This window comes from Nerophis ophidion, linkage group LG09 (genome assembly GCF_033978795.1).
Source record: "Nerophis ophidion isolate RoL-2023_Sa linkage group LG09, RoL_Noph_v1.0, whole genome shotgun sequence".
Taxonomy (NCBI): Eukaryota; Metazoa; Chordata; class Actinopteri; order Syngnathiformes; family Syngnathidae; genus Nerophis; species Nerophis ophidion.
In genome coordinates this window covers 13843561-13861160 of record NC_084619.1, presented here as the reverse complement: position 1 = coordinate 13861160, position 17600 = coordinate 13843561, and the positions used below count along the sequence as shown (strand labels likewise).

Below are 17600 nucleotides of genomic sequence, written 5' to 3'. Positions count from 1 at the left end.
GTGTTTCAAAGTTTGGACACCCCAGTTCAACAGATTTATACATACACTATATTGCCAAAAGTATTTTGCCACCCATCCAAATGATGAGAATCAGGTGCCCTAATTACTTGGCTTGGTATAAAAAAATCAAGCACTTAGACATGGAGTCTGTTTCTACAAACATTTGTGAAAGAATGGGCCGCTCTCAGTGATTTCCAGCGTGGAACTGTCAAAGAATGCCAAAAAATATAGTCATGAAATTTCCTAGCTCCTAAATATTCCAAAAAAATTATATGAAAAGTGAACAGTTTGGGAAAAACAGCAAGTCAGCCACCGAGTGGTAGGCCACGTAAACTGACAGAGAGGGGTCAGCGGATGCTGAAGTGTATAGTGCAAAGACTTTCTGCATAGTCAGTTGCTACAGAGCTCCAAACGTCATGTGACCTTCCAATTAACCCACGTACAGTACGCAGAGAGCTTCATGGAATGGGTTTCCATGGCCAAGCAGCTGCATCTCAGCCATACATCACCAAGTCCAATGCAAACCGTCGGATGCAGTGATGTAAAGCACGTCGCCACTGGACTCTAGATTGATTGATTGATTGATACTTTTATTAGTAGATTGCACAGTACAGTACATATTCCGTAAAATTGACCACTAAATGGTAACACCCGAATAAGTTTTCAACTTGTTTAAGTCGGGGTCCACGTTAATCAATTCATGGTACAAATATATACTATCAACATAATACAGTCATCACACAAGTTAATCATCATAGTATGTACATTGAATTATTTACATTGTTTACAATCCGGGGGGTGGGATGAGGAGCTTTGGTTGATATCAGAACTTCAGTCATCAACAATTGCATCAACAGAGAAATGTGGACATTGAAACAGTGTAGGTCTTATTTAGTAGGATATGTACAGGCAGCAGAGAACATAGTGAGTTCAGATAGCATAAGAACAAGTATATACGTTAGAAGTACATTTGAGTTGTTTATAATCCGGGGAGATGGGATGTGAATGGAGGAGGGTATTAGTAAAGTGTTGAAGTTGCCTGGAGGTGTTGTTTTAGAGGTTTTGAAGGAATATAGAGATGCACTTACTTTTATACCTGTTGGGAGTGCATTCCACATTGATGTGGCGTAGAAAGAGAATGAGTTAAGACCTTTGTTAGATCGAAATCTGGGTTTAACTGGGTTTGTGGAGCTCCCCCTGGTGTTGTGGTTATGGCGGTCATTTACGTTAAGGAAGTAATTTGACATGTACTTCGGTATCAAGGCGGTGCAGCGGATTTTATAGACCAGGCTCAGTGCAAGTTGTTTTACTCTGTCCTCCACCCTGAGCCAGCCCACTTTGGAGAAGTGGGTTGGATTGAGGTGTGATCTGGGGTGGAGGTCTAAAAGTAACCGGATTAGCTTATTCTGGGATGTTTGGAGTCTAGATTTGAGGGTTTTGGAGGTGCTGGGGTACCAGGAGGTGCAAGCGTAATCGAAGAAGGGTTGAATGAGAGTTCCCGCTAGAATCCTCAAGGTGCGTTTGTTGACCAGAGAGGAGATTCTGTAGAGGAATCTCGTTCTTTGGACTTATGAGTCACGCTTTTCCAGCTGGCAATCTGATGGACGAGTCTGGGTTTGGAGGTTGCCAGGAGAACGCTATATTTCGGGCTGCATTGTGCCGAGTGTGAAATTTGGTGGAGGAGGAATTATGGTGTGGGGTTGGTTTTCAGGAGTTGGGTTTGGCCCCTTAGTTCCAGTGAAAGAAACTTTGAATGCGCCAGAATACCAAAACATGTTAAACAATTCCATGGGACGGCACTTCAAGTTAATAATATGTGAGTAAAGGCAGGTGGCCAAATACTTTTGGTAATATAGTGTACCAGCAGGTGTTGCTAAAAACCTTTCTGCCCAAGCGAGTCAGAGCATTTCTTACTGTCACTCACACACATCAATTATTTGACTATAATGATTATTTATAAAGCAAAGAGTTGTTAAGAAACTAGGACAGTGATTTCTAAATTGTGTGTAATTTTACAGTGGCCATAAACATTAAATATGCTTGTTAATCTAAACTTCTGACTTGTTTTTAACTAATAACACACTACTGTATTTTAATGTTGGTACTTGGAGAGCAAAGTGTTTTCCAAGGCAGTACTTGGTGAAAAAAGTTTGACAACCACTGAGCTAAGACATACAGGTGAAACTGTAAAAAGTAAAATATCGTGCAAACGTTTATTCATATCAGCAATTCAAATTTAAATATAAAACTAATGTGTGGTATAAACTCATTTCATGCAAAGTGAATTATGTTAATCCTTTATTTGTGATCCGCGTGAATATTGTGTGGAATGTTCTGAGATCTTCCATTTCAGGTTTTCATAAGCTGCAAGCCACAATCATTAAAACTACCGGTATGTCAAAAAGACGGCTTAAAAATATCCTGAGTTGCATATTGTCCAATCCAATGCACTTTATTTATATAACACATTTAAACAACATAAATGTTTCCAAAGTGCTGCACAACAATATTAAAAACGATATTCAAATATCCTTAGCCCCACCAATGACTGAATAAAAAAATATTTATTAAAAATAAAAAATAAATGAATATGATTGAAAACGATTTTAAAGGGTAAAACCAATTAAAACAATAAATAGAAATCAAAGTTAAAAAAAAATATTGTGAGCATATGTCATATATTAGTTTCACCTTGTACATCTAATTGTAACAATAAACACCTCTGATATTCAGTTTCAGTTTCTTCTGTATATAATATAAAAAAAACAGTTTTTACTGTTTTTGAAAAGATGATTTTTGAACCAAAAACGAGTCTTGCCCAAGACTTATATTGTTGGTCGTCTTGTAGTCGTATTAATAATGTGCATTTTTTGCCAGAACTCTACAGGTGAGGCGCGCTCTACTTTTGGCCTTTTAACTTCAGCTTCATTAAATAATTACCTTTTTTCAGAATTCCTAAATTAGATTAATTGTAAATTCCAACCTCATGTAATACCGTATTTTCCGGACTATAAGGCGCACTTAAAATAATTGTTTTTCCTCAAAACTCGACAGTGCGCCATATAACCCGGTGTGCCTAATGTACGGACTAATTCTCGTTTTGCTTACCAACCTCGGAGCAATTTTATTTGGTACATGGTGTCATGATAATTGTGACCAGTAGATGGCGGTCAAACATAAGAGATTAATGTAGAATGCGCTACGAGGACAATATGACGCAAGTAAACAACACCAACATTTTAAATGTTCCATTGAAAATATAAAACATTACACAAGGTGCTCAAAAATCCATCAAAATGTTGTAGTACGACTTTGGTAATCTCTGAAGCCGCACCACATGATGGGATTGTCGGCGCATTAAACATACAAGTTTTATTATGGTGTGTGTATAAGGTAAGACATACTATCTGACGTTTTGTTTCACAATAGTATGCAAAAGAAACTTTTCTTACCTTCTGTTACCTGCTGATCTGTATTTGGGATCTGCATAAATCCTGAAAAATTGTGGTCATCTGCCTTTGTAGTCCGTGCCAACAACTTAGTCGATAAGCTTCTTCTTTTTCTCTATCTTCTTGTTAAATGACATTCATCCTCCGCTGTTGCCATTTCTAATATAAAATAGTGTAAAGTTCATACTTATATCTGTCAGTAAACTCGCCATGAAAGTGCTAAAATATACCGGTGTAGTGAGTTAACATTATTCACCCAAGAAACTTCAGTTACTAGAGTTCGGGTCGGATGGTTTTTCACGGGACACATTTCCGGCCTTGTTGTTTCGGGATGAGGAGATGCTGCTCCGTAGTTGATTTAAGTAAAGTCTGAATGTCATTAGAACAGTTAGCTACATCTTTTGACACTTCTTCCAATCCCGTCTGCACGCTTCACCGCTACAACAAAGAGAAGACGATGTCGAAGGTGAGCCACGTAAAAAAGACCGCCCACGAAACGGGGCTTCCGGAAGCTACTGTCAGAAAGCGGCTTGAAGATAATCTGTAAGACATAAACTATGCAACATTTTTGTGACGCTTTGCTGGCATCGTTGTGTGGTTGCGCTTTCTCGTGGATGCAAGCGGAATGGAACACAGCGTGAAGGTAAGAATGATGATTTATTAAACTACAAAACAGACTAGGAACAGAAACCTTGCACAAAAGGCACGAGAGACAAAAAACAACAGAACTAGCATGTGAGCTAGATAGAACTAAGGACGCTAGCATGTGAGCTAGGAAAATAAACACACAAATAGCCTGGAAGCTAATCGAATACAGAAAGGTAGTTACCACAATGCGGGATAGCGACGTCACCTGTTGCATGGAAAGCACATTTTTACACTGCGAGACTGAATGGCAAACAAAAACAGGCTTAAACACAGGCAGAAATTAGGAGGCAGGTGTGCAATGAAAAACAAGAAGCAGGTGACACTAAATGCGTAACTAGGCAACGAAACAAAACAGGAAGTGCCACCAGGAACTAAGGAAGTCACATAACAAGACGAGATACAAAAACAGAACCAAAACCAGAATATTCCATGATCCGAGTATCATGTTAGACCCGCTCGACATCCATTGCTTTCCTCCTCTCTAAGGTTCTCATAGTCATCATTGTCACCGACGTCCCACTGGGTCATTATTGTCACCGATGTCCCACTGGGTGTGAGTTTTCCTTGCCCTTATGTGGGCCTACCGAGGATGTCGTAGTGGTTTGTGCAGCCCTTTGAGACACTAGTGATTTAGGGCTATATAAGTAAACATTGATTGATTGATTGAATTTTCAACAAAGAACCACCGTTACGTGTTATGTAGACCACAAGGAATTGTTTTCAATTTCGGAAAAAATTATAATGATACGACTCCTTTAATGCACCCTATAATAAAAGATCTAAAATAGACTATTCGTCAGCAGTGCGCCTTATAATCCAGTGCGCCCTATGGTCTGTAAAATACGGTATTTCATAGTACAAACATATGTCAAATTGAACCATCTTGGCCTAATGATGTGTCCTTTTGTGTGTCTGGACCCTACAGTGAGGCAGATCACTGGTTCTGCGAGTGCCCCTCACTTTACACCGGCCCCCTGTGCCAGTTCACGGCCTGCCAGAGTAACCCCTGCAGCCATGGCGCCACATGCATCCCAAAGTCGCCACAGGAGGCAGTGTGTCTCTGTCCTTATGGAAGACAAGGCCTACTGTGTGACGAAGGTAAGTCAAAATGGTGTGTTTACTGGCGAAAGTGACTTTTTCTGAATGTTTCCCATCCATCCAGACAGACCTGCAAAAATGGCTGTAATAAGCGTGCTGGCCAGTTCATATTGTCACCATGGAAAGTGTCAGGCTTGCCCCTGACAGTTTGTCTGTTTTAGTTTTTTCCTCTGCATTTGTCTGTTTCCTGTGTTTAGTGTTTCCTGTCTTTTAGTTCCTGTCAAGTGCTCTTAATTTGTCAGCTTCTTGTCTTGTTCCCTGAGTGCTGTGTTTCTCCTCAGTGTGTTTAGTATTTCCTGTCCTTAGTTCCTGTTTAGTGCTCCTATTTTGTCAACTTCCTGTCTTGTTCCCTGAGTGCTGTGTTCCTCCTCAGCTGCGGCTGATTGGCACCTGGCCACACCTGTTGCCAATCAGCCTGCTCCTATTTGTACCTGCTTTGTCTTGTGTCAGTTGCTGGATTATTGTCGTGTCAATGTCATTTTCTACTTGTCATTCCTACTGGTCGTGTGATTGCAGCGTAGCGGTAAGCTATATTTGGTGGATGTTTGTAGCTTACTGTTTTTTGTTCCCTGCTTCCGATTTGTTTGTTCATAGCCCTTAGTTTGTTATATCTGCCCACGTGCGTGCTTTTTGTTTGTACCCTTTGTTTTAGTTCTAGTATTTTAAATTAAACTATGTTTTCCTGGAAAAGGCCTCCCTCCTTCTCTGCATCTTGGGGTTCGTCACCAAATAACCCTGACAGAAAGAGACTTATGCACAATTGCTTGTCCATGTTCTCATCTTAAACTTTCTTTGGGGACCCAGGTGTAGTTAGTGTATCAAGTTGGATATTTTACAGACATTCAACATCCAGGCAAGCCGACGGTTTGTCCCAAGAATTGGAAGTTCATGCAATAGATGTCAGCCCTGCAGACTCGTATGGTTAGGGACCGTCAATAAATTACTTGTCAATGGCTCACAGAGGACATTTTAACCGTCACTAAATTGTAATTCATGCGACCTCGAAATCCCAAACCACTTTCATACTGTTTGTTCGTCATTACTATAGTTGGCTCATGCATTGGTTTTTCTTAGATTTTTGTTTTTTTAGATTTATTTTAGCAAATTTCAATCGTCAATAGGTTTTTAGTCAGGTGACCTAGACACCAAAAACTACTTTCAAATTTTTTGCTCATCATTAATATACTTGGCTCACGCATTGTTTTTCTAGATTTGTTTATTATTTTATATTCATAGTTTTTTGCAAATTTCAATCGTCAATAGCTTTTTAGTCAGGTGACCTAGACACCAAAAACTACTTTCAAATTGTTTGCTCGTCATTAATATACTCGGCTCACGCGTTGTTTTTTCTAGATTTGTTTATTATTTTATTTTCATAGTTTTTTGCAAATTTCAATCGTCAATAGCTTTTTAGTCATGTGACCCAAAAACCCAAAGCCACTCCTATAATCAATCAACCAATGTTTACTTATATAGCCCTAAATCACTAGTGTCTCAAAGGGCTGCACAAACCAATGTTTGTGCATCATTACTATTTTTGGTTCACATGCTGGTTTTGAGATAGGCTCCAACGTACTCCACGACCCCGAAAGGGACAAGCGGTTGGAAATGGATGGATACTGGTTGTTCTAAATTTTTATTTTTACTTTTATTTGTTAAAGGGGAACATTATCACAATTTCTGAAGGGTTAAAACCAATAAAAATCAGTTCCCAGTGGCTTATTTTGTTTTTCGATGTTTTTCTCAAAATTTTACCCATCATGCAATATCACGAAAAAAGGCTTCAAAGTGCCTGATTTTAACCGTCGTTATACCCACCCGTCCATTATCCTGTGACGTCACAGCGTGATCACACAGAAACAAACATGGCGGATAGCACAGAAAGGTAAAGCGATATTAGCTCGGATTCAGACTCGTATTTCAGCGCCTTAAGCGATTCAACAGATTACGCATGTATTGAAACGGATGGTTGGAGTATGAAGGCAGGTAGCGAACACGAAATTGAAGAAGAAACTGAAGCTATTGAGCCACATCACGACAGACAGCGGCACGGAAGGAAGCGAGGACGAATTTGGTGATCGCCTTCTAACCAACGATTGGTATGTGTTTGTTTGGCATTAAATGTGGGTGGAGGGGAATGCTGGAAGCAAATATAGCTACAAATGAGGCATAATTATGCAATATGTACATACAGCTAGCCTGAATAGCATCGATTAGCTTGCAGTCATGCCATGACCAAATATGTCTGATTAGCACACTCCACATAAATCAATAACATCAACAAAACTCACCTTTGTGCATTCATGCACAACCTTCTAAGTTTGATGGACAAAATGAGACCGAAAAAGAAGTGACATAAATCATATCCAGGGGGTTTATCTCGCTCGTCTGCGGGAAGAGACTGTCGTCATGGCTTGCCGTGCTCCGTCGTCCCTGAATAGCTCGCACTTGGGCAGATTCAGTGGTGGTCTATTTTCTAATATTGCAGATTTCGTTGACTTTATTGTTGGAAATGCATCTGCTTTGAGTGTCGCAGGATATCCACAAGGCATGATGTCTCCAAGGTACGGGAAAACATTCGAAAAAACAGAAAATAACAGAACTGATTTGACTTGGTGCGTGTAATAACATTGAGAAAATGGCGGATTGCTTCATGTTGTGACGTCACGGGTGAAAGGTCATCGCTCGACAGGCTACCAATTGAAAGGCGTTTAAATCGCCAAATTCACCCTTTTAGAGTTCGTCCATCCATCCATCTTCTTCCGCTTATCCGAGGTCGGGTCGCAGGGGCAACAGGCTAAGCAGTGAAACCCAGACTTCCTTCTCCCCAGCCACTTCGTCTAGCTCTTCCCGGGGGATCCTGAGGCGTTCCCAGGCCAGCCGGGAGACATAGTCTTCCCAACGTGTCCTGGGTCTTCCCTGTGGCCTCCTACAGGTTGGACTTGGCCTGAACTCCTCCATAAGGAGGCGTTCGGGTGGCATCCTGACCAGATGCCCTAACCACCTCATCTGGCTCCTCTCGGTGTGGAGGAGCAGCGGCTTTACTTTGAGTTCCTCCCGGATGGCAGAGCTTCTCACCCTATCTCTAAGGGAGAGCCCCGCCACACGGCGGAGGAAACTCATTTCGGCCGATTGTACCCGTGATCTTATCCTTTCGGTCATGACCCAAAGCTCATGACCATAGATGAGGATGGGAACGTAGATCGACCGGTAAATTGAGAGCTTTGCCTTCCGGCTCAGCTCCTTCTTCACCACAACGGATCGGTACAACGTCTGCATTACTGAAGACGCCGCACCGATCCGCCAGTCGATCTCACGATCCACTCTTCCCTCACTCGTGAACAAGACTCCTAGGTACTTGAACTCCTCCACTTGGGGCAGGGTCTCCTCCCCAACCCGGAGATGTTTTGGAGTTCGGAAATCGTTAAGAAAAAAAAGTGGTCTTTTTTCTGCAACATCAAGGTATTTATTGACGCTTACATAGGTCTGGTGATAATGTTCCCCTTTAACAATTTTCAAAATATCAGTCGTCAATAGCTTTTTAGTCATTTGACCTTTTAGGGGGTTAGAATTTTGTTTTATGAGCAAGAATATTGCACAACAGTTCAACCATGTAACAACTAGTTAGGTAGCAAATAACCACCTGAACCAGAGACAGATGTAGAGAAGACTATGAGGTGAGCTCAGATTCCTACATTTTGCACGCTGCCGCTTATCAAACGGTGTGCTTAATTAATGGATTTCGCTTGGCTAACCGCCATAATGTTTTGTATTCAACAAAGTAGTTTTCATAGAATACAAGTAGTGTGTTATTGTTTGTGGTATGGCGCCATCTTTTCGAAGAGTTTGCTCACTGCAGGTGCTGTGTGTTAAACCTCTACGGTATTTCCTTCTGTTTAGTGCCTTGAACCGGATGTATAAGTGCAGTTCCGTCTTCTGGTACATATTGTTTCTAAAAACAATTCACACTTACTAAACCGTACCACGTGTGATGTCTGTAGGAATCTTTTAATGCATATTTGTACGTGCTTTCATAATGTAACCAAGCTAGTTTCATGAGCATTAGCGAATATGCTAACATGTTTTTATTTTTTTTTATTAATTTACAATGACTTTAATGTACTTTTGTTTTATTTCAGTTTCAGTAAATTTCACCAAAACGTCACCGTGGAGTTATTGAGTCTCTTTAGCTGATTGGAGAGCTAGCTTCCGCAGCTAGGGGGTCAATGATGACGACTTCTGTTTTGTTTGATCAGTCATTTCACTGCCGTGGTACAAGCCTCCTTTGGAAATAATTAAAATTTGTAAATAATAATTTTCAAAATCTTTCAGTGTTGAACTCATTTTACAATATACAAACCCTGTTTCCCTATGAGTTGGGAAATTGTGTTAGATGTAAATATAAACAGAATGCAATGATTTGCAAATCTTTTTCAACCCATATTCATTTGAATATGCTACAAAGACAAGATGTTTAATGTTCAAACTCATAAACTTTATTTTATTTATTTTTTTAATAATAAACTTGGAATTTCATTGATACAACACGTGCCAAAGTAGTTGGGAAAGGACATGTTCACCACTGTGTTACATCACCTTTTCTTTAACAACACTCAATAGATGTTTGGGAACTGAGAAAACTAATTGTTGAAGCTTTGAAAGGGGAATTCTTTCCCATTCTTGTTTTATTTAGAGCTTCAAGCGTTCAACAGTCCGGGGTCTCCGCTGTCGTATTTGACGCTTCATAATGCGACACATTTTCGATTTGAGACAGATCTGGACTGCAGGCGGGCCAAGAAAGTATCCGCACTCTTTTACAACGAAGCCACGCTGTTGTAACACATGGCTTGGGATTGTCTTGCTGAAATAAGCAGGGGCGTCCATGATAACATTGCTTGGATGACAACATATGTTGCTCCAAAACCTGTATGGACCTTTCAGCATTAATGGTGCCTTCACAGATGTGTAAGTTACCCATGCTTTGGGCACTGATACACGCTCATACCATCACAGATACTGGCTTTTGAACTTTGCGCCTATAACAAACCGAATGGTTATTTTCCTCTTCGTCGAGAGGACACCACGTCCTCTGTTTCCAAATATAATTTGAAATGTGGACTCGTCAGACCACAGAACACCTTTCCACATTGCATCAGTCCATCTTAGCTGAGCTCAGGCCCAGCCAAGCCGGCAGCGTTTCAGGATATTGTTGATTAATAGGTTTGGCTTTGCATAGTCGAATTTTAACTTGCACTTACAGATGTAGTGACCAACTGTAGTTACTGACAGTGGTTATATGAAGTGTTCCTGAGCCCATGTGGTGATATCCTTTACACACTGATGTCGGTTTTTGATGCAGTGCTGGCTGAGGGATCAAAGGTCTGTAATATCATCGCTTACGTGCAGTGATTTCTCCAGATTTTCTGAACTTTTTGATGATTTTACAGACCGTAGATGGTAAAATCCCTAAATTCCTTGCAATTATTCGTTGAGAAATGTTGTTCTAAAACTGTTCGACAATTTGCTTACAAAGTGGTGACCCTCACCCCATCCTTGTTTGTGAATGACTTAGCATTTCATGGAAGCTGCTTTTATACCCAATCATGGCACCCACCTGTTCCCAATTAGCCTGCACACCTGTGGGATGTTCCATACAAGTGTTTGATGAGCATTCGTCAACTTCATCAGTATTTATTGCCACCTTTCCCAACTTCTTTGTCACCTGTTGCTGGCATCAAATTCTAAAGTTAATGATTATTTGCAAACAAAAAAATGTTTATCAGTTTGAACATCAAATATGTTGTCTTTGTAGTGCATTCAACTGAATATGGGTTGAAAATTATTTGCAAATCATTGTACTCCGTTTATATTTACATCTAACACAATTTCCCAACTCATATGGAAACAGGGTTTGTATATATCTGTGACTTATATTCTGGTGCGGCTAATATATGGGAAAAAATGGTATTTTAAATTAGTGGGTGTGCTCTATAGTCCAGAAAATACGGTACCTCAGTAAATGTCCATACCACAATTAGGGAGACATGGCCATCTGATGACAACTAATGCTGTCCTCCCTAAACCGTTCTGTTTCTTGGTTTTCACAGACAGTTGTGACTAATACAACGGTCCACTTTTATTTAGAACATTTTACAAATGTCATTGTCATGAGAACGAGCTGCCAATGCGACACATTTTTAGTCCACTTTCATTTAAAGTGCAGTGTAGGTTCAGCAGCTATATTAAGGACCCCGTCTGCAAACAGTTGGTGAATGAGAGCCTTGAGCAGTTGGTAGAGTGAGTGCCGGTTGTTAAGTAAAGGGATTAATGGAACAAAATTGTGCTGAGGATGCAGAAATGTGCTCCTCCTCCAGCCATGAAGTTGGATAATCAGTTTGTTAAATATTTCAAAAGACTTTTAAGTTAATCGGATCTTGTTGACTTGAAGTTTTTTTGTTTGTTTTTTAACAGTTTTGGGCTAAAAAGAAAAAGTGGAAAGTGGGATGCTTTACTATTCATTTGCTCAAGAACTGTTTGTTTTGTGATTCAATAAGGAAAGTTAGTTCTTATTCTGGGAAGTGAAGGTTTTTGCTTGACTCAACTAAAGAGCAGCAGGGTGCTTGGCATATCAGCCATGTTTCAGCCCCCACACGCCATATTAGAAAAACACAGCGATTCCACCATCCAGTGCTGAGCCAAGTGTATGGCTGACATTTGAATGTTAATCCTGCCAGCATCAGACAAGATCCTCACTATCACAGCTGATCACTCCCAAGGGTCTCACGACATGCGAGAGAACACTATCCTCACACCAAATGTTTACAAACCCCGTTTCCATATGAGTTGGGAAATTGTGTTAGATGTAAATATAAACGGAATACAATGATTTGCAAATCATTTTCAACCCGTATTCAGTTGAATGCACGACAAAGACAAGATATTTGATGTTCAAACTCATAAACTTTATTTATTTTTTTGCAAATAATAATTAACTTTGAATTTCATGGCTGAAAAACGTGCCAAAGTAGTTGGGAAAGGGCATGTTCACCACTGTGTTACATCACCTTTTCTTTTAACAACGTTTGGGAACTGAGGAAACTAATTGTTGAAGCTTTAAAAGTGGAATTCTTTCCCATTCTTGTTTTATGTAGAGCTTCAGTCGTTCAACAGTCCGGGGTCTACGCTGTCATATTTTACGCTTCATAATGCGCCACACATTTTCGATAGGAGACAGGTCTGGACTGCAGGCTAGGGGGTCTTTTTTTTACGAAGCCACGCTGTTGTAACACGTGCTGAATGTGGCTTGGCCTTGTCTTGCTGAAATAAGCAGGGGCGTCTATGAAAAAGACGGCGCTTAGATGGCAGCATATGTTGTTCCAAAACCTGTATGTACCTTTCAGCATTAATGGTGCCTTCACAGATGTGTAAGTTACCCATGTCTTGGGCACTAATGCACCCCCATACCATCACAGATGATGGCTTTTGAACTTTGTGTCGATAACAGCCTGGATAGTTTGCTTGCCCTTTGGTCCGGATGACAGGATGTCGAATATTTCCCCAAAAAATTTTAAATTTGGACTCGTCAGACCACAAAATACTTTTCCACTATTCATCAGTCCATCTTAGATGATCTCAGGCCCAGAGAAGCCGGCGGCGTTTCTGGATGTTGTTGATAAATGGCTTTCGCTTTGCATAGTAGAGCTTTAACTTGCACTTACAGATGTAGCGACCTACTGTAGATACTGACAGTGGTTTTATGAAGTGTTCCGGAGACCATTTGGTGATATCCTTTACACACTGATGTCAGTTTTTGATGCAGTACCGCCTGAGGGATCAAAGGTCCGTGATATCATTGCTTACGTGCAGTGATTTCTCCAGATTCTCTGAACTTTTTGATAATTTTACGGACCGTAGATGGTAAAATCCCTAAATTCCTTGAAATAGCTCGTTGAGAAATGTTGTTCTAAAACTGTTCGAGAATTTGCTTACAAAGTGGTGCCCCTCACCCCATCCTTGTTTGTGAATGACTTAGCATTTCATGGAAGCTGCTTTTATACCCAATCATGGCACCCACCTGTTCCCAATTAGCCTGCACAAATGTGGGATGTTCCAAATAAGTGTGTGATGAGCATTCTTCAACTTTATTAGTATTTATTGCCACTTTTCCCAACTTCTTTGTCACGTCTTGCTGGCATCAAATTCTAAAGTTAATGATTATTTGCAAACAAAAAAATGTTTATCAGTTTGAACATCAAATATGTTGTCTTTGTAGCATATTCAACTGAATATGGGTTGAAAAGGATTTGCAAATCATTGTATTCCGTTTATATTTACATCTAACACAATTTCCCAACTCATATGGAAACGGGGTTTGTATTTTGACCTTTCCTATTTCACCTCAAGTTGGTTCCTAAATGTTGTCGTTGAATGCATAAAGCTGAGCTTTAAAAATGTTAGACGTCTTTCTTGAGTAAACAGTGAAGTGTCTCATGCTGCCATAAGAAGGAAAGAACCGTTTCGCATTGTGCAAAGGTGTACCTGCAGGCTGTGTTACACATTTACACATTCCTAATTTGATTCACACAACTTTGTCATTGAACTTTGACAACAAAATTGATTTTATCTTAACTTCTGTGATCATGTGGGCCCAGAGTGGTTGTGGTCCTAAACAACCGCATAGAGTTCATGTGACAGGTTGGCCCTGGCAAGAAGCCAATTGATTTTTAAATGGTAAGCAACCCAATTAATCGGAGGTCAGTGGAGATCAGTTCTCTCTCTTATGGACTATACCGATCATATTTTAAACCTTCCACGGTCAATGTTTTGCATTGAGGTAAGAACTCCATTTGTTTTCCAAAGCCATTTCTCAAAGATTAGACATGCAGTTGGGAAGGTCAACACAACACAAATAATAGCTGAGGTAACCGGTCAGATGCATGGAGACATTTTCCTTTTTCTTGTATTTCTCCTATCGTTCCTACAAACCCCATTTCCATATGAGTTGGGAAATTGTGTTAGATGTAAATATAAACGGAATACAATGATTTGCAAATCATTTTCAACTTATATTCAGTTGCATATGCTACAAAGACAACATATTTGAAGTTAAAACTGATAAATATATATTTTTTTGGGGCAAATAATCATTAACTTTAAAATTTTATGCCAAGCACACGTGACAAAGAAGTTGGGAAAGGTGGCAATAAATACTGATAAAGTTGAGGAATGCTCATCAAACACTTATTTGGAACATCCCACAGGTGTGCAGGCTAATTAGGAACAGGTGGGTGCCATGATTGGGTATAAAAGCAGCTTCCATGAAATGCTGAGTCACTCACAAACAAGGATGGGGCGAGGGTCACCAATTTGTAAGCAAATTGTCGAACAGTTTTAGAACAACATTTCTCAACGAGCTATTGCAAGGAATTTAGGGATTTTACCATCTACGGTGCGTAAAATCATCAAAAGGTTCAGAGAATCTGGAGAAATCACTGCACGTGAGCCATGATATTACGGACCTTTGATCCCTCAGGCGGTACTGCATCAAAAACTGACATCAGTGTGTAAAGGATATCACCACATAGGCTCAGGAACACTTCATAAAACCACTGTCAGTAACTACAGTTGGTCGCTACATCTGTAAGTGCAAGTTAAAACTCTACTATGCAAAGCGAAAGCCATTTATCAACGACACCAAGGAACGCCGCCGGCTTCGCTGGGCCCGAGCTCTTCTAAGATGGACTGATGCAAAGTGGTAAAGTGTTCTGTTGTCTGACGAGTCCACATTTCAAATTATATTTGGAAACTGTGGATGTGGTGTCCTCCGGAACAAAGGGGAAAATAACCATCCGGATTGTTATAGGCACAAAGTTCAAAAGCCAGCATCTGTGATGGTATGGGGGTGCATTAGTGCCCAAGGCATGGGTAACTTACACATCTGTGAAGGCACCATTAATGCTGAAAGGTACATACAGGTTTTGGAGCAACATATGCTGCCATCCAAGCAAAGTTATCATGGACGTCCCTGTTTATTTCAGCAAAACAATGCCAAGCCACGTGTTATAACAGCGTGGTTTCAAAGTAAAAGAGTGCGGGTACTTTCCTGGCCCGCCTGCAGTCAAGACCTGTCTCCCAAAGAAAATGTGTGGCGCATTATGAAGCGTAAAATACGACAGCGGAGACCCCGGACTGTTAAACGACTGAAGCTCTACATAAAACAAGAATGGGAAAGAATTCCACTTTCAAAGCTTCAACAATTAGTTTCCCTCAGTTCTCAAACGTTTATTGAGTGTTGTTAAAAGAAAAGGTGATGTAACACAGTGGTGAACATGTCCTTTCCCAACTACTTTAGCACGTGTTGCAGCCATGAAATTCTAAGTTAATTATTATTTGCAAAAAATAAATAAAGTTTGAGTTTGAACATCAAATATCTTGTTTTTGTAGTGCATTCAATTGAATATGGGTTGAAAAGGATTTGCAAATCATTGTATTCAGTTTATATTTACATCCAACACAATTTTCCAACTCATATGGAAACGGGGTTTGTACGTTCACAATTTTATTTAAGGACAAACTTGCAATAAGAAACACATGTTTAATCTACTGTAAGATTCTTGGTTAAAATAAAGCCAATAATGGAATGTTTTGCGGTACCCTTTATTTAGAAAAGTATTAAAGTATCGGAATAAGTTTAGTACCAGTACCCAAATATTACAATTGGGACAACACTACTCTCTTTATACACGATTGTGCCACTAGTGGTACGTGGGCTCCATCTTGTGGTATACCAAATATTTGATTTATTATTTAAGTACAATGTTTTATTTTTCTATATTAAAACACATTGTTACCGTTCAAACTGTGTGTAATGTTTGATATATTTGTTGAATAAAACCTCTGCCTTGTTTTTATTGAATACTTAGGCCTAATACACTAGTGTATTTTAATGTAAGCCATTATGGTGGTACTTGGAGAGCCAAGTGTTTTCTGAGGTGGTACTTGGTTAAAAAAAAAAAGTTTGAGACCCACAGGTTTACGTCTTTGCGTGTTAAATGGAGGTCCACTTATCAATCAATGTATTTTATTTCGGCAATCTTCACATAAAACAAAGAACAACAACAAGAAAAGAAAAAAAGAAAAAAAAACACTCATTTGAGCAATGATTGGGTCACCAATTTGTAAGCAAATTGTCGAACAGTTTTAGAACAACATTTCTCAACAAGCTATTGCAAGGAATTTAGGGATTTTACCATCTACGGTGCGTAAAATCATCAAAAGGTTCAGAAAATCTGGAGAAATCACTGCACGTAAGCGATGATAATATGGACCTTTGATCCCACAGGCGGTACTGCATCAAAAACTGACATCAGTGTGTAAAGGATATCACCACATAGGCTCAGGAACACTTCATAAAACCACTGTCAGTAACTACAGTTGGTCGCTACATCTGTAAGTGCAAGTTAAAACTTTGCTATGCAAAGCGAAAGCCATTTATCAACGACACCAAGGAACGCCGCCGGCTTCGCTGGGCCCGAGCTCTTCTAAGATGGAATGCACAAATACTTACAATACTTTGTAAAAGTGTTAGGGTCCCTCTAATAAGCAAATTCTCTTTCATATCAGTGAGGATAACAGGAGCATTTAAAGGTGCTTTGAGTTACACAAGGAAATATTTCAGTCTTTTTTGGGAGGAATATGAAAGGTGATTTGTGCAAAGAACACAAAAATCAAAATCAATTTCTGAGATTCAGCACAGCAAGAGAGTATTACTGCAAACACCGTAAATAAACTCGAATTGGGCATTACTTTGCCATTGTGCGCTCTGAGGATGAAGCAGCGTAAGCGTGCTTGCCAAAAATCTTCCTAAAGAGCTACTAATAGAAATAGAATGGGACTGAGGAGGTGAGAGTGTTTGAAAACAGGTCATCATCTAATAGCATCCTGAAAGTCTCTCTCTTCACTTGCTGTGTGGCAATAGTGCCATCTTTTGGTGAGAACCTATGTCTCTCTGAATAAATCCATCTGGTTGTCTCTCCCTTGCTTCATGCAGCCGTCAACATCACCCGAGCCAGATTCAGCGGAACTGACGAGTTTGGCTACACGTCTTTTGTGGCCTATTCCAATATCCCCAGTCTCAGTTTCTACTACGAGTTCCAGCTCAAGTTCACGCTGGTCAATAGGTCGTCTGCCGTGAAAGACAACCTGATCCTGTTCTCTGGACGGAAAGGACAAGGTGAGCTTCCTGCACACGTTCAGGGATTACAATTCTATTGATTTCATCGGTTCTTTTGTTTGTTGCCATGTCGGAGATGTCAAGATGTTTAGTCGAGTACACATCAATCAATCAATCAATGTTTACTTATATAGCCCTAAATCACTGGTGTCTCAAAGGGCTGCACAAACCAC

The 17600-nt window shown here is 40.0% G+C and overlaps 1 protein-coding gene across 2 annotated transcripts in view; it reads left to right on the top strand.

Moving 5' to 3' along the window:
- eys (eyes shut homolog) overlaps window positions 1-17600 on the top strand; it is a 722499-nt gene that overhangs the window by 668590 nt on the left and 36309 nt on the right. For both annotated transcript variants that reach the window (XM_061910381.1, XM_061910382.1), the window contains exons 43-44: window positions 5023-5195; window positions 17245-17427. In XM_061910381.1, the coding sequence (XP_061766365.1) occupies window positions 5023-5195; window positions 17245-17427 (356 nt within the window). The remainder of the gene's footprint in view (window positions 1-5022; window positions 5196-17244; window positions 17428-17600) is intronic.